The 23721-nt window shown below is 35.5% G+C and overlaps 1 protein-coding gene and 1 long non-coding RNA gene across 2 annotated transcripts; one reads left to right on the top strand and one right to left on the bottom strand.

Annotated features, from left to right (window-relative positions):
• Positions 1 to 10797: 10797 nt before the first annotated feature.
• LOC115986243 (cytochrome P450 714C2-like) lies at positions 10798 to 15721 on the bottom strand. Its single transcript, XM_031109091.1, has 5 exons — positions 15186 to 15721; positions 14244 to 14470; positions 12752 to 12993; positions 12049 to 12418; positions 10798 to 11452 (listed from the first exon to the last, which is right to left on the bottom strand). The coding sequence occupies exons 1-5, from the start codon at positions 15502 to 15504 to the stop codon at positions 11027 to 11029; spliced, it is 1584 nt and encodes a 527-aa protein (XP_030964951.1). The 5' UTR covers positions 15505 to 15721; the 3' UTR covers positions 10798 to 11026.
• A 1090-nt stretch (positions 15722 to 16811) lies between these two features.
• Positions 16812 to 22576, top strand: LOC115986244. The gene is made up of 4 exons (XR_004090611.1): positions 16812 to 17006; positions 17324 to 17408; positions 22227 to 22383; positions 22479 to 22576. It is a non-coding gene; the product is annotated as an uncharacterized LOC115986244 (long non-coding RNA).
• Positions 22577 to 23721: the final 1145 nt, after the last annotated feature.

Here is a 23721-nt window from a genome sequence, read left to right as displayed (position 1 = left end):
CCCATCGTGGTAACTTGATGGTTTACATGTTGGTCTAGCTTGGACCTTGTACACGCAAGTTGGGCTAAGGATTAATGGGCCTCGACCTGAGCTTGGTACTGGTCGAACTTTGTTCACCACAAGCTCCCTTTTAGCAAATAGTAGTAGGTTATTAGACAATATTTTTAATATCAATTTAACAGAGTTTTGGTCAAACGAATATCAAGAAGATATATCAAGAGAGAGCAGGGGCGAAACTACCTTAGGGGCTAAGGGGGGCCATGCCTCCCCCCCACCCCCCAAGCCTTTGAAAAAAAATTCCCTAGTATATATATTAGCATAAAAAATTTACTTTTGGCTCTAAAATAAATATACTTGGCCCCCCTCTCCCAAACAATTTACAAGCTGACCCATGAAACCAAAAATGAAAAAAAAAAATTTATCAAATCATCCCTTGTTTGTTTGTCCTAAGAATATCAAGAAAAACATTTAGTTAAACATTTGGACAATTTACAAATCTGGACAATAAGGAAAACCTACAAAACAATTCACATATCAGATAATCAAAAAAAAAAAAAAACATTTGGACACAGTTTAAGTAAAAAAAAAAAAAAATTATAATAAATCTGTAAAATTGTGATTTACAACTATGTTTTATGTTGGCTTTATTCCATGACAAAAAGTGTTGTAATTGCTCATATTCTGTTCCTTGTATTTTGTGGGATTTTATTGTATTGAGTTTAGTATTAAGATTGGTGAAGTCTCAAGCTTATATGAAGAATCAGTGGATTTCGCGAGAAGCTTGCGAGAAGCTAAGCCGTGAAAGAGCACGTGAGGAGCACAAGACTGGAAGTTAAAGAGTCGTGCTAGGCTGTCGTTTTTGCGAGTGTCTCGCGGGTAAGGCCTTCCCGCGAGACAGTCATGAAACATTTTGCCTGGAGGATTTTTATGTGTGAATTCCTTACTCTTCACCCATATTATATATACCCTCATTACCCACAAATGTAAGAGAGACTATTCAAAGAGAAAAACCCTAGATAGGTTTTCTATAACACACACACCCATCCTCTTGAGAGAAAGCTACTCATCCTTAGTGAGAAATCATTGTAGCCTCTTTTCCATCCCTTTCCCATTATTATACCTTGAAAGGAGATTTGTACCCAAACACAATCCACACCTTTTTAGAGTGTAGTGAGTGTTTTTCGTGTTGTTGAGAAGCATTGGAAGAAGCCAAGGATGGCAGATGCAACATGGAGCTTATTGCGGGATTCGGAGAGCTAGACAAGACACGGTTTCGAGAAGCCTTGTTGGAGTAGGAGCTTGGAGGGCTTAGGTACAGAGGGTAGATTAGGCTTGGAGGGTCTCTTGCTTACCTATGTATCCCAACTGATTGTCTAGTGGATCGATTTCCGATTGGAGGGCGGCGGAGAGGTTTTTCGCCGAGTTCTTCGGTTTCCTCTTCGATAACACGTCTCGGTGTTATCTGTGTTTGCATCTCTCTTCCTTACTCTTGTTCATTTCATTTTACTGCTGTGATTGCTTTAAATATGAATTAGAGTAGCTTTTTTGCTTATTTGCTTGCGCTTACACTATTCCGCACTTAGTATTAAGTTAGTGTAAAATCAACCAAGCCGTAATTTGAATTGGGGGTCTAAATAAGCTCTTGTGTTTTCACACATTTCGAGCTTTCAAAATCAATTATAAATCTTAGCAAAATAAATTACAAAAACCCAATAATCTTTACCCAATTTTTACCTCTCATTTGAGAGCTCTTTGTCTCTCTCAAATGACTCTACCCCATAGTCATTGAGACAACTCCTATGCTGCTAATCACTCCATCCACACACCAATTAGTGTTACCAGTAACTTGGATCAGTTGGTGTCTTTACTCTTTAACTCAACTCATGAAAAAAAATTATTTTTTTTAAAAGCTGCTGCTCTTTAACAACTCGTACAAATTTTTTATTATTTTTTTGAATGATAGAATTTTATTAATTTTTAATGTTTTATTAACTTTATGACACACTTGGCATGCATGCATAAATGCAATACATGCGTGAAACAACAATCTATTGTTTTGTGTTTTACCTAGACTGCCCCAGAGCATGTGTGTAATTAGTCTATTGGTAATAAACTTTGTGTCTTAGCTAAATTAATGTAGTGATGGGAAAAATTTTATTATTTACGTAGTTGAAGATTCAAAGTTACCATTCATTATCACGTGATTGTTAACATATCTCTTTTTTTTTTTTTTTTTTTACTACTTTTTCAAAATAGAAATTTTTTAAAGGAAAAGATCTCACATCTTTATGCTACCTCAACCTTAACCAAGTAATTATAAATAAATAAAAAATCTTTAACATAGATACCAATGATTGTCTCACCCTTTTTTTAGTGCATGATATTGATTAACTATTATATTTAATTGTTTTATTAATGTAATACTAGACATGGATTTGAACTTTTAACTATAGATTTTGTTTTTTTTGTTTTTGTTTTTGTTTTTTTGTTTGTTTTTGTTTTTGTGTTTTTTTTAAGAATCTTTTATATATAGCATTATGAAGTTATTAGGTATAGAATTATGTGAAAAGAATAAATAGATTTAAAAAAAAGATATTATAATGTGGATAGAATAAAAAATTGGTCTAATCTCAGTCAGATCTTGAAAATATCAAGACGTGCTAATTAACTACAGAACTCTTGATTATAAATATCTATTATTGATTTAAAAAAATTAAAAAATTTATGCTAATAATGCATCGCTGTTAATCTTTAGTATTAATATTTCAACTTTCTAAAATTCTTGAAAAAAAAACTTTGCCCCTCCAAAGTTTGAATCCTAGTTCCGTCCCTAAGAGAGAGAGTGTTTTTCCTTAGGTTTGAGGTGAAATATCATTTGTTCAAACCTCAAGAGCGGTAACTTCTAAATCATTAACTAATTAAATATACGTTAACCTTTTTCTTTTGGACATAATCATTAACAAAACTTTAGTTACTCGCTAAAAATTTATGGTACCACATCGAGAGCATACGTGACTATTCATAGGAAATAGCATAAAATGCTTACAAGTAGGGACCATATATGATTCCATGATAATATATATGTCTTTTCTTCTTCTTTTTTTCTTTTGTTTTTAACATATTCTTTTTAATTCTAATGAGTAGAGCTATAAGGGTTGAAATTGGTGAAACATCTGAAACTTAATTAAATAGATAATAAAAGTAAATATTGGAAACATTAATTCTTATAAAATAGTCTTATTTAGTTTCAAGTCAAGAAATGTTTGACCACATTTTTTTTTCAAAAAAAAAAAAAAAAAAAAAAAAAAAAAACCTCCTCACAAGGACAACTCGTCTATGACTTCAAGGACTGCCTTGAAACTTCTCACAATAGTAAGTCCGTGTTGAATGCAGTAGCTTCAACTTAATCACCAATTTCTTGATCTTTGATTTGATGGTGAATGAGAGAACTTGGTCACGATACCTTAAGTCTACAAAAATGCACCTCTCTAAAACTTCTTTTAGACCTCCCTAAAGTTCTTTTATACTCTAACAAGTAGGGCTCAAAATTCTACAGTCTGAACGAATTAATGGGTCTAATTGAGAATTAGGATTTATGATTCTCATTTAATTGAAAAGCTATCAAGAGGTTGTCGAGCCAGCCTTGATCGATCGACTAGCTTTGAGTTCCTTGTTCTTGAGCAGTTCTTGGCATAATAAGTCTTGAAGTTGAAATAGATTCTAAAAATTACAGAATATCTAACAAATAAAAATTTCTTTCATGGTTGTCCAACCTACAAATTATAAACCTAACAAATAAAAATTTCATAAAAAGCATCCATATATAGAATATCTGAAGCATCAACCTATGAACTTAGAAATATACACAGTACTGCAACACAGAAGTGAACCCAATTAACAAAAGAAATGAACAAAGGCACTGTCAGTGTCACTGATCAACACAAAGTTTTGACCTTATTGAGGAGGACAAATATTGCGCCCCTAGACACTAAAATTTTCATTAGATAAATTCACCGTTTGCAACACATTTATATTTTTTTTAGGAGTGTTGGTGATTCATGGTCCTTACAAAAAATTTCACAATGAAGTCCATCCTCGAATTAATATACTTAATAGTTAATATGTCGCATGTAAGTCGACAATGAAGCGGTTTGTGCACAACAATTTCCATGAAACTTTGGAGGTTTCGATAAAATGGATAGCCTATTTTTTAATATATTGGAGACGGATTATGGATGTGTCCAAAGCATATGTCATGTGAAAAAGAATTCTTCATGTCCATTGGGTGTCCAAAATATGTACACATTATTTTCTTAGTAATATATTTCTCTCAATTAAAGAAGCTAGGGTAGTTAAAATCTAAGAATATTGAAAAGTATGTGTGGACAACGTGCATGGCTTAAATTATTGGTTATACTCTAATTGAAGGCTTGCATCACATGGTATCATATCCATATTAGCCTACCTATATTTTAGTCGTTGTATATATATATATATATAAGGTCTTTGTTAATTGTTAAGCTATGCTGCAACTTTGGATAACATTAAGTAGGTATTTTTTCTATTATTTGTTATTTGTTATTTCAATTCAATAGAGTAATGAAAATTTAATTAGAGCTCGTCTTAGCACAATAGAAATGAGCTTTAATCTCTATAAAGGGTGTTTTTTTTTTTTTGGGAGGAAAAAGAAGAGGAAGTAATTAGTAGCAATACCTAAAAGAACTGGAAAAAGAAAATTAAAAGGACATGTTCAAAAAAGAAATCTTCATGCCGATAGAAAGAGAGGACAGAACGAAAGATAGCATGATCGATCTTAGTATTGCTTGTGGATAGATTGCTATCATCTTATTAAAGAGTTTGCTTGTATCTGTTTGGTGTCATTTCCTACTCTATTGAGTTTAATAATATGATATTAACTACGTAAATTAAACATGCTCTCTGTTTCGTAAGAGGTATCTTGATATGTCCAAATCAATAAGTTTATGCCGAAAAGAAGTCTTTTGAGGATTCCATCAATTATAAGAAGAAACATTTTTGTAGTGATAGATTGCTATCATCTTATTAAAGAGTTTGCATGGCATTTGTGATAAGTTTTTAATATATATTTGTTTGATGTCATTTCCTACTCTATTGAGCTTAAATATGATAACCACGTAAAATCAACAACCGGTCAATAGCTTGTGAATTAACTATATAATGGTACTTGATATGAAAAGTCCCTTACATATATAGATTGATGATGCTCTCTACTTCGTAAGAGGTACCTTGATAGGTCCAAATCAATAACAATAAGTCTATGCCGAAAAGAAGTCTTTTGAGAATTCAATCAATCATAAGAAGACACCATTTTTGCATAATAGTTTCACATTGATTTAGCTCGATGCATTTGTAGTAACTGTATTATCCAAGTGCCAAGCATTAAAGATTCTTTTCTTTTTCTTTTCTTTTTTTTTTTAATGTAGTTTTCTTTAATAAGATTTAGAAAACATGTATCTCCCATGAATATTGAATCCATATGTTATATGTTAGAAATACTGAATTCAATAGTATTGTATTTCATAGTTAAAGAATGTACATGGGAGCCTTTATATAGGAGGATATGTGTGCAATACAAGTAAGAGTGTAGTACAAGCATGTGTGCTATACAAGTAATCTAAGTGGGCCTAAAGCCCACAACACTATACACGTTAACAGCCCCCCTCAAACACAAGGTGGGTGTGAGACCAACTTGAGGTTGTCAACCAAATCATGAAGGCATTTCTTAGGATGTGACTTAGTGAAGATATCTGCAAGTTGATCTTTGGAGGAGACTGAAAAGAGCTTAAAAGCACCATGGACAAGATGATAACGGATAAAATGACAATCGATCTCGATTTGCTTAGTCCGTTCATGGAAGATATCATTGTGAGCAATATGAATGGCAATCTAGTTGTCACAATAAAGAGGAGTAGTAGAAGATGTGAACACACCTAAGTCTTTCAGAAGCCATCGTAGCCAAAGAAGTTTAGATGTGGTATCAGTAAAGGCACGATATTCTGCTTCAGTACTGGAGCGGGCCACATGAGTTTGTTTCTTACTTCACCAAGAAATCAGAGAAGAACCAAGCGGGCCATATGAGTTTGTTTCTTACTTCGCCAAGAAATCAGAGAAGAACCAAGAAAAAAGCAATAAACTGTGGTGGACTTGTGATCAGTGGGATCTCATGTCCAATCAGCAACAGAAAATGCACAAAGAACAAGAGCAAACTGAGCAGAGTAGAAAAGACCATGGAAGAGAGTGCCTTTTAGGTATCGAAGAATGCGCAAAACAACAGTATAGTGAGTTAATTGTGGAGTGTACAGATACTGGCTCACCTAGTGAACAGTATAGGAAATGTCTAGACGAGTGATAGTGAAATAAACTAGGCTACCAACCAAGCGTCTATAAAGAGAGAGATTAGACAATGGTTTCCCTCCTGAGGGAGTTAGATGTGCATTAAGCTTAATTGGAGTGTCAACAGTCTTACTATTAGTAAGTCCAGCTTGAGACAAGAGTTCAGAGGCATACTTGACTTGAGTAATATAAAGTCCATCTGTAGAATGAGTGATTTCAAGACCTAAGAAGTAGCTGAGATGTCCAAGATCTTTTATCTCAAACTGCTTACTAAGAAAATCCTTAAGTTCTTGAATGCTACTGAAGTCATCACCAGTTATGATCATATCATCCACATATAGGAGAAGTAAAATAGTGCATTTGTCAATGCGACAAAGAAATAAGGCAGAATCATAATGATTGGCCATGTAACCCAAGCGAGAGATGATCGAATTGAATTTAGCAAACCAAACTCGTGGAGCTTGTTTAAGGCCATAAAGTGCATGTCGAAAGTGACAAACCTTGTTTGATTCAACGAAGAGACCAGGAGGAGGTTGCATATAAATTTCTTTACTTAAATCCCCATTAAGGAATGCATTTTTGACATCCATCTGAAAAATGTCCCATTTACTGGCAGCAGCAACAGCTAAGAAGGCACGAACATATGAGATACAAGTAACCGGAGCAAAGATCTCTTCATAATCAATCCCATACTCCTGTATAAAACCTTTTGCAACAAGACAAGGTTTGTAGCGCTTAATGGACCCATTAGAGCGAGTCTTAATCTTGTAGATTCACTTACAACCAATCACAGATTTTCCAGGGGGGAGAGTTACCAAATCCCAAGTATGGTTTTTAGATAATGCATCAAGTTCCTCTTTCATTGCAATTTGCCATAAATGGTCAGTGGAAGCCTCACGATAGGTGTGAGGCTCATGCAGTGTTGCAAGGGTAGTGTAACAATGATAGTCAAGTAAATGTGCAGGAATGGATCTTACCTGAGTTGAGTGACGAGGTGGAATGTCTGGTGCAGGGTCTTTAGGTGGAACAGGAGCAAGGGATCGAAGCTTAGGGTTGGGTAGCTCGTCTTCAACCTGTTCATTAAAGGGTGAACTAGGAAAAGGATTAAAGATATCTGGTGGTTGGACAGAGAAGTCTACAGGAGAATCAAGAGCAGTTATAGGATGATCAGGAACAGCTACAAAAGGAATATGTGCCTCATCTGGAAAAAGATCTAAGATAGAAGAGGAAGATAGGGAGGCACGGAAGTGAGAGAGCTTGACAAAGGAGCGATGTTCCCAAAAGACAACACTGTGGGAGATACGAAGACAATGAGAGACAGCATCATAACATCGATACCCCTTTTGAGTTTCACTATAGTCCAGAAAAAAACAAAACCTTGACCGAGGCTCAAGTTTGTTATGCTCATGTAGCTGAAGAAGAACGAAATAAGCAGAACCGAAAGAACGAAGGTGGTGATAGTCTGGAGGTGACCCAAAAAGGCACTCATATGGGGTTTGATTTTGGATAACAGGATTTGGAATGCGATTAATAGCATGAACAACATAAAATAGCAGCTTCGCCCTAAAAAGGAGTAGGAACTTTGGCAGAGAGAAGGAGAGCACGAACAGTGTTAAGAATATGACGAAAATTTTTTTCGGCTCTACCATTTTGCTGAGAGGTACCTGGAGAAGTTAGTTGATGAATACTGTCATAGAAATGCAAAACAGCTTGGAAAACATATTGAGTGTACTCAAGAGTATTATTAGATCGAAAAATTTTGATACGTTTGGAAAATTGAGTTTCAACCATTTTTGCAAAATTAGAATATACTTGTAATAATTTAGAACGATGTTTCATATGAAAAATCCAGCTATAGTGAGAGTAATCATCAACAAAGACAACAAAATATTGAGATCCACCAATACTAGAGATAAAGGAAGGCCCCCAAACATCAGAATGAATAAGGTCAAAGATATTAGTGGATATTGATTCACTGTATTGAAAGGCAAAGCGGGTTGTTTTCCTAACTGACATGAAACACAATCAAAATTTTTTGTAGACACTGAACCTAACAAACCTCTAGAAGCCAACTGTTACACTCGAGAGGAAGATGCGTGACCAAGTCGAGGATGCCAAAGTGCAAGGGAAGGAATAGAAGAAACAACAGCAACAAGTGGAAGACGAAGGTTGTCCATGGGAAACATACGCCCAACTCTGGGATTGGTCCCAAGCTCTTGTCCTGTCCTCGGATCCTGAATAATACACCTAGAATAATCAAAGATAATGTGATAACCCAACTAAGCTAATTGTCCCATAGAAAATAAATTGTAAGAAAGGTTAGGAACATTAAAGACCCTAGGAACCGAGAGGTTGGAGGTCGAAACAGAACCTATATTATATTTATGACTACACATTGTGGAACAATTTGCTGTGCGAATATTAAGAGGGTGTGGTGCAGGTTTAAGATTAGAAAATAAGGACGAGTGAGGTGTCATGTGATTGCAACAAGCAGAATTCATAAGTCAAGAGGTAGGAAACATACCAGATAAAGCTGAGAGAGAAGAGGAATAAGATGCATTATCCATCATACGAATGACATTAGCGATGATGTTTATAAGGTCATCTCTGGAAATGGTGAAAGTGGATCCAAAAGATTAAGACTGTGTAGAGACGGGAGCCATAGGTTGGACACTTTTAGTGTCAGCAACTGTAGTAGCAGAAATGGAAACAGCTGATTTGTTGCGTTGATAGCAAGTCTCAATATTATGGCCAAAACGTTTGCAAAAATTGCAAAAACGTTTGTTGGATTGTTGGCGACGGTTGTTGCAAAAGGAAGAAGACTTGTCCTTATTCTTCATTTAGAGGCAAAATACGTAAAAATAGACTGCAAAAATGAAATCTATGCAAAAAACTGGATAAAGAGCACTTGGACTGCAAAAAGTCAACTTTGGAAAAAAGTCAACGGCTAATGCAAGCAAGTGACGTTAGCGATGATGCAATAGGGTTGACGTGGCAGACTAACGTCAGCAGGAGGGTTGAGGCGCGTGAAGGCGTGTGACTTGAGGACGCAGCGTGTGGGAGCGCATGGAGAAACAACACAGATGTGCAATGGCGCATGGAGGCGCGTGGGCGCGTGAGCATTGTGAAACCCTTAATCTAAAGGGAAAAATATAACCTCTATTTTGAGAGGCAATTGGGTTTGGCCCAATTCCAAAACAGGCTAGGGCGCGGTCTCTCACAATTTAGTCTTGAATGGAGCTATCAAGGAGAGATAGGCTTCTCAATTTGCATGGGTTCTTTTGCCACATCGATCATATCTGGCCTTGCTTGATGTTTGCCTATGGTACAGACTAGTGCTAGAAAATCTTTTAATTGTCATGCTTGATCTTTGCTCACTCCCTCTCCTAAAATTTTTGAGTAAAAAATTATACTAAACCGATCATTCTGAATGTGAGCTTTCCCATTTTCAATTATTGAGCAAAATTTTGTTCCCCATCCTGCATTGTCAGGTTTCTTCCCAGTCAAGAAAACAAGTAGAAGCACACCAAAGCAATAGATGTTTTTTTTTTTTTTTTTTTTTTTTTTTTTTTTTTGTGACAGAACCAGATATCACATAGTTAAGGTCAAGGTAACCAAAAATCCCTTTCACATCATCATCAACATGCAATAGGTTAGGAGGAATTTCTTAGCCAAAACTCAAAAGCCAAAAAAGGGTCTCTCCCTACATTTTTTTTTTTTTTTTCATTTTTATTCTCAGTAAAAATGAGATTACTAAATGTCGTAATACCAATTTTAAGTTTTGAGATTAAAACTTGAAAGTTCACTTTGAATCAAAAAATTTATTAAATTTTATATTTTTATCCTTTTACTTTTTTTTTTTAACCTTAAACCTTTACTTTTCACACTAAAATGGTAATTGCATAATGCCAACCATTGAACCATCCAAATCCCAAAATGCTTAGGGTACCAAACCATTTCTACTTGGGCAAAAGACTCATTTGGATATAGTAGAGATGGGAGTGGGACACAACGCAACCCAAGAAATCACATTATGGGCCAAAAAAATTATCTTGCCAGGGGACAAAACCTGAAACCCATACAAAACAAGAAGAGTCCAGCAAAAATCTAGCCTTTAAAGTAGCATGGATGCTTCTTTTGCCACCAACAAAATAGCGTGTGCTTCATCCCTGTTTGCCAATCCTCTAACATAAGAGCTGGTCCAATAATGGCAAATGGGCATTTGAAAATGAGATGCTCTAGGGTGTCTAGCTCTATCTTGCATTGTGGACAGACGTCATCATCTACTTAAAACCTGGTAGAAGAAAAGGTATCTCATGTGTCGAGTGCATACAAAACTTTTGTCCCGGTAGAGAGGGCGGCCTTAGAAGAGAGAGTTGCTAGAAATTGCTTAGTATTACAAGATTAGACCATGACTCCTATTTCTAAGATTCAAGCATCCCAATTACTGTTCATTATTGCTTCAAATATTTACGATCAGTAAAAAACAATGTAACCAAAGGAACTACAACAACTTCTCCAATTGCTACAGAGTAATGACACGAGATGTGTGCATCAAATGTGCCCTTACATAAAGATAATACATATAGTCTACATCTCTCTCATCTTTTTATCTTCTTATTACCACCAAAGCCTTTCTCAAAGCTAGGAAATGTTAAGCTGTCCTCACACGGAGAGTAATTCCATGTTCAGGAACAATAACCAATCTAAATGCAGGGGAGTGTTGGTATGCCGGCGATAGTGAGAAGCAAAACTTGGATAGAATGAGAGATAAAATCACCTTCAGTTCTGTCATGGCAAAGTGTTGGCCAGCACAGACACGAGACCCTACTCCAAATGGCATATAAGCCTGGGGAGTCTTGCAAGCCCCAATAATACCATGAGCAAATCTTTCTGGGTTGAATTTGTGTGCATCAGGTCCCCACAAATCATAGTGCTGTTGCAATATTGGGATTGGAATCTGCATGTTTGTGCCTTTTGGGATCATAATGTCTTTGAATGTTATGTCTTCCAGGGCCTCTCTGACCACAAAAGTCACAGGTGGGTAAAGACGCAATGTCTCTTGGATAACCATTGTCAACTGCCATCAAATACAAGGTTAGTGAACCTATGTCAATGTATGGGTGTGTCAACTCTCATGTATTAATTTCTCAATGTTGAGTACATGGTTTCAGAATTTGTGAAGCATTGATGTTAATCTCTCCTTGAAATATTTGGTAACTAATGTGTTAAGTTCTTTATGTGTGAAATTAAATGAAAAAAAAAATGTTTTCAACCTCAAAGGCATAATTATAGGAAGAATATTCATCATGTTACTAGCCACTTGAAGTCACTTTTTCGACGATACGTCAATGGCGGATGAAAATTCATTCCTGAACGTTTTTCTAGGCACCACCTTCAATTCTAAGGAAATCTTGCATTTATAAGTGCATATGATACCAATATATGTGCAGAAGCATTCTTCCAAACATATAATATATATGCACAGAAGCACCATATAATACACTCTTCTTTTTCTCTCTTGTTTGCTGGGATATTCTGAATTAACATGCATCCATATGTAGTGGTAGTGTTTTCTTGGAAGATAATTTGATAAAATCAAGTGCAGAAATAGCTAAAACTAATAGTACTATAATACAGTAACTAGAATTATAAATTTTAAAGAAAAATACATACCGTTTTCATGTTTCGGAGCATGTTGGCATCCGGTAGACTATCCCCAACTATTTCAAGCACCTCAGCACGAGCACGAGCTTGCCATTCAGGATGTGCAGCTAGCAACATCAAGCTCCATGAGGCTGTGATGGCAGTGGTCTCATAGCCGGCAAAGTATATGCTTTTGCAATTATCCACAATGAATTTGTCGCGAGAATTATCTGTTGATGGGCCATAATAGCCATTATTACTTTTGGCACCCTCAAGAATCATTTGTAAAAGATCCTCCTCATATGATGCTTCAGTGCGCTGTTTTACCACCTTTAATATCATTGAGTTGATCTCTTCTTCAAGTTTCCACAAAGCTCTATTGTTTTTTCTCGGCAAGAATCTATAAATTATACATAACATCAAGTTTGAAATATTTAGGAACATTCATCCCTAGCGATGTTCTCTCTTTTTTTTCCCCATTATTTATAAAAGAATAGAAATACCCCTAGTTCTCTTATCTCATAAATCCTCACAGCCCGTAAAAGGCTAGGATTGAATCTAAATCCTAAGGCCGGTGTTAAATCTAAATCCTACTCTTTTAAATAGAAGTATCATTAGGCTATAATAACACTAGTCAATCAAAGATGTTCACAGACAACAAACCAAAATTTGTCAATGTTATAGTTTTCTAGTCTTTGTTATTTAGATCAGTGGATTCAAAATATTACCATACCTAAAACCAGGAACTCCTATATTTCTCTTGGACATGATTCCTTGAAGAGCTTTGAGTTTTAAGAATATTTCTTGCCCTTGGGAATAGTTGCTTCCAAAACAGGCTCTTGATATTATATCTGCGGATAGGCTTCTGAAATCCTCAATGATTTCAATGTCTGCAATCCCTCCCTCATTTTCAATTCTACTTTCCCAACTTCTTAGCATTGAAAATGTTGAGTCCACCATTAGAATTACCATGCCCTTAAGAAGGAAATGCATATATTATTTGTAGCAATATAAAAGTTTACAACAACAAGCAAGCCTTGGTCTATAGAGATTTATTAAATAATGGTATAGTAGTTGTTAGTTTTTAGACCTCTGAAAACATTGTGTTTACTAATTCAATAGCCAAGTTGTTATTTAGGTCAATTATGTAAATTTAGGTTAAACATATATGAAACATATCATGCAGCGGAAAATCTAAATAATTAACATAAGCTATAATGACTCAGGAAAACTAATGAAACAATCCAATTTTAAGGTAAAAAAAACTTGGACAAACCAATCCCAAGAGAACAATTCACTATATCAAATAGAAGTTTACAGTCAAGAATATAAATCCATAGTAAACTTAACTATGATTATCAAATCTAACTCTAAAACCCTTAGACTTCTTTGACATGGATCTGCTTTAACATGAACCTCCAACTCATGCTTTAGATCTCCGATATAGACCCCCAGTCTATGACTCCAAGACCACCTTTGAAGGTCTAGATCTAACACCTTTAATTACTGGTATTTAGCAACTTTTGATTTACTGGTTCTAAAAGTATGTAGATCGATTTCCGATATTGATTTTGAAAGGAGTTGGCACAGAATATTTTTTATCTCAAAAGAGAAGCTCCAAAGTCTCTTCAAAACATGCTTTAGAGTTTCCTTTAAATTCTATGTGAATGAGATCTGAAACCCTAATCACTTACTGGGTTTAATGGGCTATAGGGCCAAAATTAAATTCTGCAGAAACGCAGTTTGATCAGTCAAGCCTGTCATTTTTCGAATTCATGAACTGCAGTTTGTTTGTTCTAGTATCCTGACTTGCAGCACCTTAAGTATTGTCTAATCATACCTATGAACTTAGTTATCTATATCTAGGCAAGTTTGTGCTCACGATAGCAATTATTCTAAACTTTTAGAATCTAAATAGTGATTAATTAAATTTAAATTTTTAAAGCTTAATATGATGGGACAGTGAAGTAACAACATTAAAACGCAATCTTCACCCAAACAATTGGGAAGCTGAAACAATATTGTGCTTTGGGATTGTTGCTGAGCATTGTCCAAAATGACATATCAATATTGTCAAAACTGGACTATTCCAAAAAAATAAAAATAAAAATGACAAAACTTGTTCCAAGTTAGTTGGTTTAAAAAAAGGTAATAAAAGAATGGTTTCGGATTATGTCTTTCTAGAGGATTACATTGCATATTTTGACTTTATAAGTGAGATTTACCTTAACCTTATCAATGTACAATTCAGGAGCAATAATCTTCCTTTGATGGGCCCAAATTGGGCCATTTGACGACAGAATGCCTTGGCCGAGAAGTGGCCCACGATCTTTGGATAGGTAAGCAGGTTTTCCAAGGCTCAAAGAAGTGCAAAGGCTGATTTTCTTCACCATCTCTGGATCTGTTATGTATAAAAGCTGTATGTTTCCAGATGAATATAAGAATATTGGTCCTGCCACCAATGCATACTAGCTAGGTGAGCAAGGTTGAAAAAGATAAATTTAAGATTTATATTTAGTGCTGATATGCATATTTTATCATATGATCTTCAAGAGGTCCATAGTTAATATTCTAGGCATGTCTTGGACTAATTGCTAAAGATTACAAAATAGAGGACTCATAAAAAAAAATAAAAAAAATAGAGGAAACTATTTGCTATGACAAAACATGCCATTGTTTCTTCAACTTGTTACAAGTAAAAATGTGTATTCATCATTTAAATGAAATCTACTATAATTCCCATTCCCAAATCCCAATCCATGTCCAAGTGTACCTATTGGAAAAGTGACAACTTTTTTTTTTTTGGAAACAGAAAAGTACCAACTTTTATTATTAATTTATCTTCTGAACAATGCTTTTGTTAGAGAAATATAATAAAGATGCCAAAAAAAAAAAGAAGAAGAAGAAGAACCATCTAATACAAATACAAGGTCATTGTCATAAATATGGACTACAAAAGTTTATAACTCTAATTACAATTGGAATATTCTGGCATCAAAAGTTGTCTAAAATCTGAGCTGCACCCTCTATGACTACTGCTATTGTCTACATATTTTAATTTTCAACTCCCTAAACTATATTTCATCCTACTTTGGTAGTTAGAGAGATAGTTAGAGAGAGAGAGAGAAAAAGAAGAAGAAGAAGAAAGGAAATGACAAGTGAAGTACCGTATTCATTTCTCCACTGCTCTAAATGTGGGAAGAGAGTGGAAGGCCAGTAATGAGTAATAGCATCAGGGCAGCCATACTCCTTTGTAGCAGTAGTTTTTGGTGTTGAATGAACTTGGAGTTGAATTCTCTTCATTTCAGGGATGTTCCCAAAGAAGAAAGAAGGAGAAGGTCCTCTTATACCTTGCCTTTGAAGTTTTGCTCTGAGAAGTTTTGGTTTCAAAACCAAAAGGTTATAGAGTTGCATTAACAACACTATAAACCCTCCTATAACCACTGATACAGTGATCTTCGCCATTAGAATTGGGTTTGCTTCCATGTTTCTGCTTCTTCTGCTTCTTTTCTCACTAGACTTCCATCAAAACTAGGACCCTTTAGATTCTGTGTACTATTTTCATTCACGTGGTGTAGATTTTCTATTTTTCTTCTGACCTTCACTGGACACAACCCCTTCTCATTTTATGTTGTGTTGGATTTTTAATTGATTTGACTAGTACAATTTGGCTAACTGAGACATATAATATATTAGTATAAAACTATAAATTATACCTTGATATTGCAGGTTATATGGTCCAGTTTTTCGTTACGATAATGGTGATTGATTGATAGATAAGTGCACCAACACTTTGTCCCTAAATGTCTTTTTCAAGTTAGTTTTGGATAATAATAAGTTTTAGTTTTTCAAAAAAAAATATTATAATAATAAAATTCGTAATTATGAAAGAGTTCAAGGGATAGCCATGGGAAAAGCTAAAAGGCTAACGTGCGGCTGGCAAAAACTGAAAATTAAAGCTGAGATTTTAACTAGCCTATCTTTGGATGTTTCAAGAGAGAAAAGAAGGATTTGGAAAGAGGATGGGTAAGGGCATCCACAGTCATATTTAAAAAATTTAGTTATTTCACATTATAAAAAATTATTTTATTTATTTACTTTACAAAATATTCAGTAATAATAAATTTATGTTAACTTTTAATACAATAAAATAATATAACTATCACAATAAAATAATATAACTATTACAATAATCATAACCACTTCAACAGTAATTATATTATTTTTAGGATAAAAGTGAGATTTGAAATCCCTTCACGTGGGTGGGGACCAGACAGTGGACTTGTGGTTGTGAATTTCTGGGATTTTGTTTTGTTTTTCCTTTTACTTAAAGTTTGCACGCCACACGAGATTGAAAAAGAAGTTTTGGACCTCCTACGCGTTGTTGACTTGTTTCTTAATTTATTTTTTAGCATCAATAGTTAATTAGATTTTATTAGTACGTGTCCTTAGGGCATATAATAATTTTTATTTTTAATTTTTTTTAAAAAAATTGAAAAAGTATTAATAATTTTTTCAATTTTTAAGGAAATATTCCTCAAAATGGATGGTTTAACCGGATCCTAGTTAATTTATTTAGACCTACTTAGTTTTTTTTATCATCTATCACTTTTCACTCAATTTTTGTTACTCGTTACTCAAAAATACCCCAATTTCTTGTAACTCTGCTTGGTGGGTTGTTTGGGTGAAATATCTCAGTGGAATTTTCAATTCAAACACTCACCGTATATCACTCACTGGGTCCCACAAAAATCAATTGCAAATCAAGTGTTCAGAAAGGTCACCAAGCCCACCGACGTTGTCTCTTTCTCTCCTCTTCACGCCCTTTTCCACAACAAAACACTCTGTCCCCAACTTCAGAAACCCACACACCACAGCAGCGTCTCCACTCTCTCACCACAAATCTTCAGCTCTCCAAACCCTCACTCCGCCTCTCATTTTCTGCTTTCAATTCTGTGGGTCTGTTGAGGTCAAAGAGTTTTGTTTAGGTAAAAGATGATAATTGTTAGTATATAATAAGAGAGATATATCTGACATGCGTTCTTTATCTCTTTGAACATTTTTTTTTAAAAAAAAAAAATTTGAGAAACAATTATCTCTTTGAACATGAACATTCAATTTTACTGCTACGCTATCAACATTGAGCAGCATGGATAAAGACATAAATTATCGTTGTTGGGGCAGTGGCAGCCACCTCACAGCCCATGTTGCTATAATTTTTGTTCTTATTACAGTCTTACTTTCAATTTCTTGCACTCAGGATTTTGTAGTAATATTTTAAGGATTATTATTTTGCTTGTTGTAGAGGGCACACATAGCTGATTACATGCCTGGAGCCAGCAGGGCAAGTTTGATTCTATCTATGATTTTAGTATCTCTCTGCTAAAAAGGTAAATAAAAAACTCTCTCTGTTTTTTAAGAAATTGTAAGATTTTCCTTTGGTTGCATTCCCTATAAATTTAAGTTCAAGTTGCACATTGTTTTCATCCTATTGCAAGTTCTGCATATTGTACTTGCTCACTATTTGGAACAGTTAATTTGAAGGACTTTAAATTGAATTCCTCACACTATGAATTGACATAGAACTATTCCTTGAGAAACAGGAACTTTTTGGGTAAGTACCTGTGAAGCAATGGTACCTGGAAAAGGCGTGAAGGGTACAATGAGTCTCTTAAATCTTGTTGAATACAATTTTTAACAATATAGATAGAAGAATATCTTCTTTCTCTTGCCTTTGGTCTATTGTGAAGGCAATATATTGCTGTTACTCTAGCAGGGGGTCTTCTAATGCCAAATCCCCAAAATGACAGCAATGCTGAAAAGTAAAAGAAGTGTACCATCTCCCCTAGCAAGATAGATGACCTGCAAAATCCGAGCATGAAAATTAGACACTATTGAAAGTTAATTTAGAATAGACAAATGAATAAAAATTATTTGTATGCAATCAGGTCTGCATACTAGAAATTGTTTTGAAGAGTTATCTAACTATTCTCTAAATGGCATCAAAGTAGGTAATGGAACATGGAATGTGGGAGATATTGCTACTGATTTCTCATGTAAATTAGTTAATTTATTCTATTATGCAGAGAAAAACACTTGACATTCCAGCACGCAGTTCTTAATGTAAGGTTGAATTTATTCAACCATCTTATTGGCTTTATTCCGTGCCAAATTTGCTTGTAATTCAGCATTTAGTAACCCTGTATTTAGGTGGGTTTGATGTAAGGGTAGTGAGTGAGATAGAGTGAAGTTTGCTCAAGAGTGTGCAAGAAAACAGAGTGTCGCGGCTGAGACTCGCGGGTGACTCGCGGCTGCACACGTGCCAAGCATGCTGGAAGATGAACAGTCATGCTAGCTGGAGCACTACAGGACAAAACAGGACAACTGGCCATACGGTTATCTCGCGACTGGATCTCGCGACTTAGTCAAGCCGCGAGGTCAAGCCGCGAGCCACCCCTGTTTTGTAAAAACCTGACGTTTCATATTCCTCTCCACTCCAGTATAAATACCCCTATTACCCACGATTGAAAGAGAGCTTCCAGAGAGAATTTTGAGATAGAAACCCTAAAGAAAAACCAGATTGTTTCACCCACAATCTCTACCTTAGAATCTCTTCAAATTCCTCAACTCTCTTCCTCTCCATTGTCAAATCCTTGAGAGGCATTATACCAAACCAGGTTCTCACCATCATCATCATTGTGAGTCTGTTGTTTGGATTTCTGGGAAGCAGTTAGGAAGGAACCGAACCAATCTTCATTGGTTGATGCTACGGTCTAGTAGCGGAATCCGGAAAGTTAGAAAAGAAAAAGGTTCGGCGCAACCTCGTTGGAGCAAGAAGCTTGGAGGGCTTAGGTGCACTGGGTAGATTAGGCTTGGAGGGTCTATTGCTGTCCTTGTATCCCAACTATATTTTCTAGTGGATTGATTACCGCTTGGAGGGCGGCGGAGAGGTTTTTCGCCGAGGACTTCGGTTTCCTCTTCGATAACACATCGCGTGTTGTCTTTGTGTTTGCATCTTCCTTCCTCTATCTTTGCCTTTAAATTATCTGCTGTGGATTTTATTTTGTTATGGTTTAGATAGTATTTAATCAATTTCGTATGATAGCATATGTTAAGTTTCCGCACACTAGTTGTTTGACATATTGCTTGAATTGATTAAGTTGTTATTTGGGGGTCTAAACGTTCAAAGGTGTTTTTACACGTTTTTGAACTTTCAATTGGTATCAGAGCGGGTACACTTGTTGTGGTTTAAATACCTAAGTGTGATCCTTGACCCCTTGTGTTTATTTGCCATGGATTGTGCTTTATATGACTCTTTGCATGATTTGGTTGGTGATGAATGTAACATGCCACGTGTTTGTGAAAATGCCTCTATGAGTGTTAATCCTCATAAGTGTGATGACATGTTATTTGAATCCATGGGTGTTGTTGACAAACTCTTGAAGAAAAATGCTAAGAAGTTTCAAAAGAATTTGAGCAAGTTATTTTGTGAAAATGATGATTTGATTGCTAAGCTCAATGAATCCAACAAATTGGTTGAGAAATATAAAAAACTTGCTGAAATTTCTCTTGAAAAGCTGAAAGAGTTTGAACGTTTGAATATGGACTTGGATGCTAAACTTGTTTTGTCTAACAAACTTGTTGATGATCTTAAATGTGAAATTGAATCTCTTAAGATGCATGCCAAGTGTTTGATTGCTGAACCCATTGATAAAATGGATGATAATATTTGTTGCAATCATGTTGTGGTACCCGATTTTGTGCCTAGTGTGTGTTCTACCTTAAAGGACAAATCGGTGTACATTCCTCCACATAAAAGAAATCAAAAGGTGGAGAGAAAGGTTGTTAAGTCAAAACCTTCGTTTAGGTCTCAACCTAAGGCTTTGGATGGATTTAAGTTTGTTCCAACTTGCCACCATTGTAGTGTGATTGGTCATATAAGACCTCAATGTCATAAGTTGAAGAGGGAACAAAAAAATGTTGCTAGATCCCTTCCCAAAAAGTTGAAGAGTGGACCTAAACACATTGTTTGTCACCATTGTGGTGCCTTTGGTCATCTAAGACCTCAATGCTCTAAGTTTCATGCTTTTAAAAGAATCAAAAGAAAAGAAAAACTTGAGTTTTTTGGAAGTTGTGCTAAAAAGAGTAAACTGGTTTTGAGTGAAAATAGCATGTTGTTAAAGAAAATGTTTAATGCTCTTAACTCCTTGACTATGTGCATCTCCAGTTCTCATTCTTCCAACCCTCGTCTCACTTCTCTTGAGACACTCATTCCAAACAATCGTTCCGTTTGGATGAGGAAGGGTTCCTATGGTTGAGCCTTTACTCTTTTGGTCCTTGATCTAATTCTTTCGATCTTTGTAGGACCCTTCATGCTTTAAATGTCATAACTTCATGCATTTTGTGCATCTTGCATCTATTTTTATGCATTGTTTTGTTTTTTATCTTACTTTTATATTTCAGTTTTGTGTGAGTAAAAAATCCAAAACCACATAAAAAGTGAAAAATTCAAAAAGTTTGATCGTATATGTTTGAGCACATATCACATGTGAGTTTGGCCTTGTACCTTTGTACAAATGGCTTTGTGCATTTTCGAGCTTAGCTTGTTATTTTTGCACTTATATCTTTGTGGGAAAAATCTTGACATCTTTGTGTGATTGTTGTAAATCGATCTTCAAGCTTGTCATGAATGATTAGTCAATAGTCATGTTAGTCTTGATACATGCGTAGACTTGTGCTTATATCTCTTCCTACTCTTTTATTTTTATTGCTTAAAGAGCTCAATAAATGTAAATCTCAAAATGAAAAGAGATAATGAGCTACAAAAGCCGTCGCATATACTAGTATTCGACTAGGAAAAAGGGAAAGCGACTTAAATGAAATTGTATGATACCCAAAAAGCCAAAGGCTTGTTCATCAAATTGAAATATCACAAATTTCAGGCATCGATCTCAAAATGAGATGTTTTGATTCAAAATGATCAAATGTTATGAATTGTAAAGAAGCCAAATGAAAAACTTCATCATATGTAATCATTTTCTTGTGGGAGGTCATATATGCTCATTTCTATAATTGAGATAGACCACTTGACTTAGCACTAGTTGTGTATGACTTGATTGAATTGATCATTGAAGCTTCACTCTAGACTAAGGACTATTCCACATTTGATACACACACACAACACACATGCCTAATGTTCAATGAATGTCTTATTCATTTGTTAGATTGTACTTGTCTAAATGTGATGTGTGTGTGCTCAATCTTATATGGATTAATCCAAAAAGATTTTTGATCATTTTATATGTTTTTGGAAGTGATTTTTATCATTTTTTGTGTTTATGTTTAGTGCTTACTTTGTTTTTCAATGTTTAAACATGTTCTGTTTTGAAAAACAAGTATCAGAATTTTTGGCCACTCATTTTGGCTACTTGCGCGAGCTGCCAGCAAGCTGCCAGTTTTGGCTACTCGGTTTGGCGGCTTGCAAGCCACGAGTCTAAGCCGCGAGTTTAGACAGAGAGGTTTCGCGGCTCACTCGCGACTTGTCTCGCGACTCGCCAGTCGCGACTCGCCCAGAATCAGCTTTTTAAAGAGCTTTTTCGGTGGAAACTTGTTTTAAACCTCTCCCATCCTCTCTAAAACCCCTCTTTCAACTCTAGCAGGGGGTCTTCTAATGCCAAATCCCCAAAATGACAGCAATGCTGAAAAGTAAAAGAAGTGTACCATCTCCCCTAGCAAGATAGATGACCTGCAAAATCCGAGCATGAAAATTAGACACTATTGAAAGTTAATTTAGAATAGACAAATGAATAAAAATTATTTGTATGCAATCAGGTCTGCATACTAGAAATTGTTTTGAAGAGTTATCTAACTATTCTCTAAATGGCATCAAAGTAGGTAATGGAACATGGAATGTGGGAGATATTGCTACTGATTTGTCATGTAAATTAGTTAATTTATTCTATTATGCAGAGAAAAACACTTGACATTCCAGCACGCAGTTCTTAAGATCATGAATTACAACATTAGAAAAACTCAATGTCTTTTAGGCTCTCAAATAATTAGTTGAGCTAAGAAAAAGTAGATCAAGATTTCATTGACCAAAATAGTCAATACAATTTGCACTAGTGTCATCTCTTACTGCATACAACTTAATGAAATTTTTTAGTATGGTTAGCTATGTGTTGAATGACATTGAATATGCCTTGTAGGGGTGGACATTTCACCTCAATGTCGGAGGCAAGTGCTAGTAGCTATAATTCCAACTATAGGGGGCATGTGTGTGACATGGATCAGTGTGTGTTGTGCACATCTTTGCAGCTCCATAATTTCGGTAGACAGTTTTATGGCTATAGACATTGGAAGCCTGTAAGTATCAGCTATGCTTACTATCATCGTTCCTTTATGGTTAAAGTTGCTATGCTCCTTAGCTCATGTACTTACCAGCTTTGTTTAATATGCAGGGCAGCGACGAACATTGTAAGTCCTTTAAGTGGTTGGATGGCATCCCATGTAGGCGTGGAGAGTGTCATTGCGAAATTTACTAGGCTTGAGGCCAAGGCAGCTATGGCAAAAAACAATGAGATGGAAGCCTGTGCAATGATAGCAAACCTACTCCATAGGGAAAGAGTAGCAAAGTGTAGTGCTGAAAAAGCAAGGGTTTCCCTTCGTATGGCCAATGCGCAAGCACGTAAATATCAAATTGCTCTACTTATGTCATGGTTGGCATTTGTGGTGTTGTTTATATTTTCACTTGGTGATTACGGCAAATGTGTTTGCCATGATTTTGAATTTGGATTAGTGGTTTGCGTAATGAAATTCTATCATGTGGTTGGACATGAAAATGTATTGTAGGTGTTAGGAGTGCCTTCTAGTGTAGGTATTGGACCTGGCAACGTATGTGTTGAATGACAGAGTTATTGTAACCTTATATATAACATTGTTGTTTTGTAATGGTAGCATTCTTATTTTTTGCCTTTCCTATTGTTTATGATTCAGTTGTGTTGTTAGTGTATTTAAGCATCGATATGAATAAAAACAGGGCAAGCAGAATTTAATCCCAAATATCCTTTTATAGTTCACTGCACATAGTTTATAAAATCATGCTATACCATTATGAAATCACCCATCATCACCAAAGTAAAAAGTGGGCAAAATGTGGACTTGACAGAAACTTCAAATACCATTGACCCTACAATAATAGTGCATAATACAATGGTATAAATACTAAATACCGAACTTATGCGCATCATACATTCGTGGTTCCAAAATAGCGTAATACTGTTATAAAAAAAATACATAACATGTGCTAAACATGCACCTAGTAAATGCTAATCGCCTGCCCTATGCTACCAAGTCTATAAATATCAACATGTAAGCATTTACAATACAATTCATGTGCGAAATCAATGCCTACAAGCGACATAATCAACCCACATAGCATCGGTGATGTCATCCCTAAAGTGGGCCATATGTCTCTTTGATGCTTCCGACATCTCCACAACATGCCTCTAGTTTGCGGTGCTGGTGGAAGCTCCATTGTTGCCACTATCGGGCAGAACAATAGGATTTCCTTCATATTCAACATTGTCCCATGTGTTAAACAATTCATCACAACAGTTATTAATGCATAGAAAACTGTGTAGACAACAATATACAGTAATCACATAGTGTTGCCTACTACGCTTGAAGTTTGGCATTAAATTG

Source organism: Quercus lobata, chromosome 4 (genome assembly GCF_001633185.2).
Source record: "Quercus lobata isolate SW786 chromosome 4, ValleyOak3.0 Primary Assembly, whole genome shotgun sequence".
NCBI lineage: Eukaryota > Viridiplantae > Streptophyta > Magnoliopsida > Fagales > Fagaceae > Quercus > Quercus lobata.
The sequence above is the reverse complement of the archived record's forward strand: the minus strand, read 5'-3'. Positions and strand labels throughout refer to the sequence as shown.

Bases quoted from the DNA above. Each gene is read 5' to 3' on its own strand.
- LOC115986243 (XM_031109091.1), bottom strand. From the start codon at position 15,504: ATGGAAGCAAACCCAATTCTAATGGCGAAGATCACTGTATCAGTGGTT. The intron at 14,471-15,185 runs GTACTTCACTTG...CATTGGTGGCAG, and splicing joins GCAGTGGAGAAATGAATACG to GACCAATATTCTTATATTCA. The intron at 12,419-12,751 runs GTATGGTAATAT...TATAATTTATAG, and splicing joins ATAGGAGTTCCTGGTTTTAG to ATTCTTGCCGAGAAAAAACA.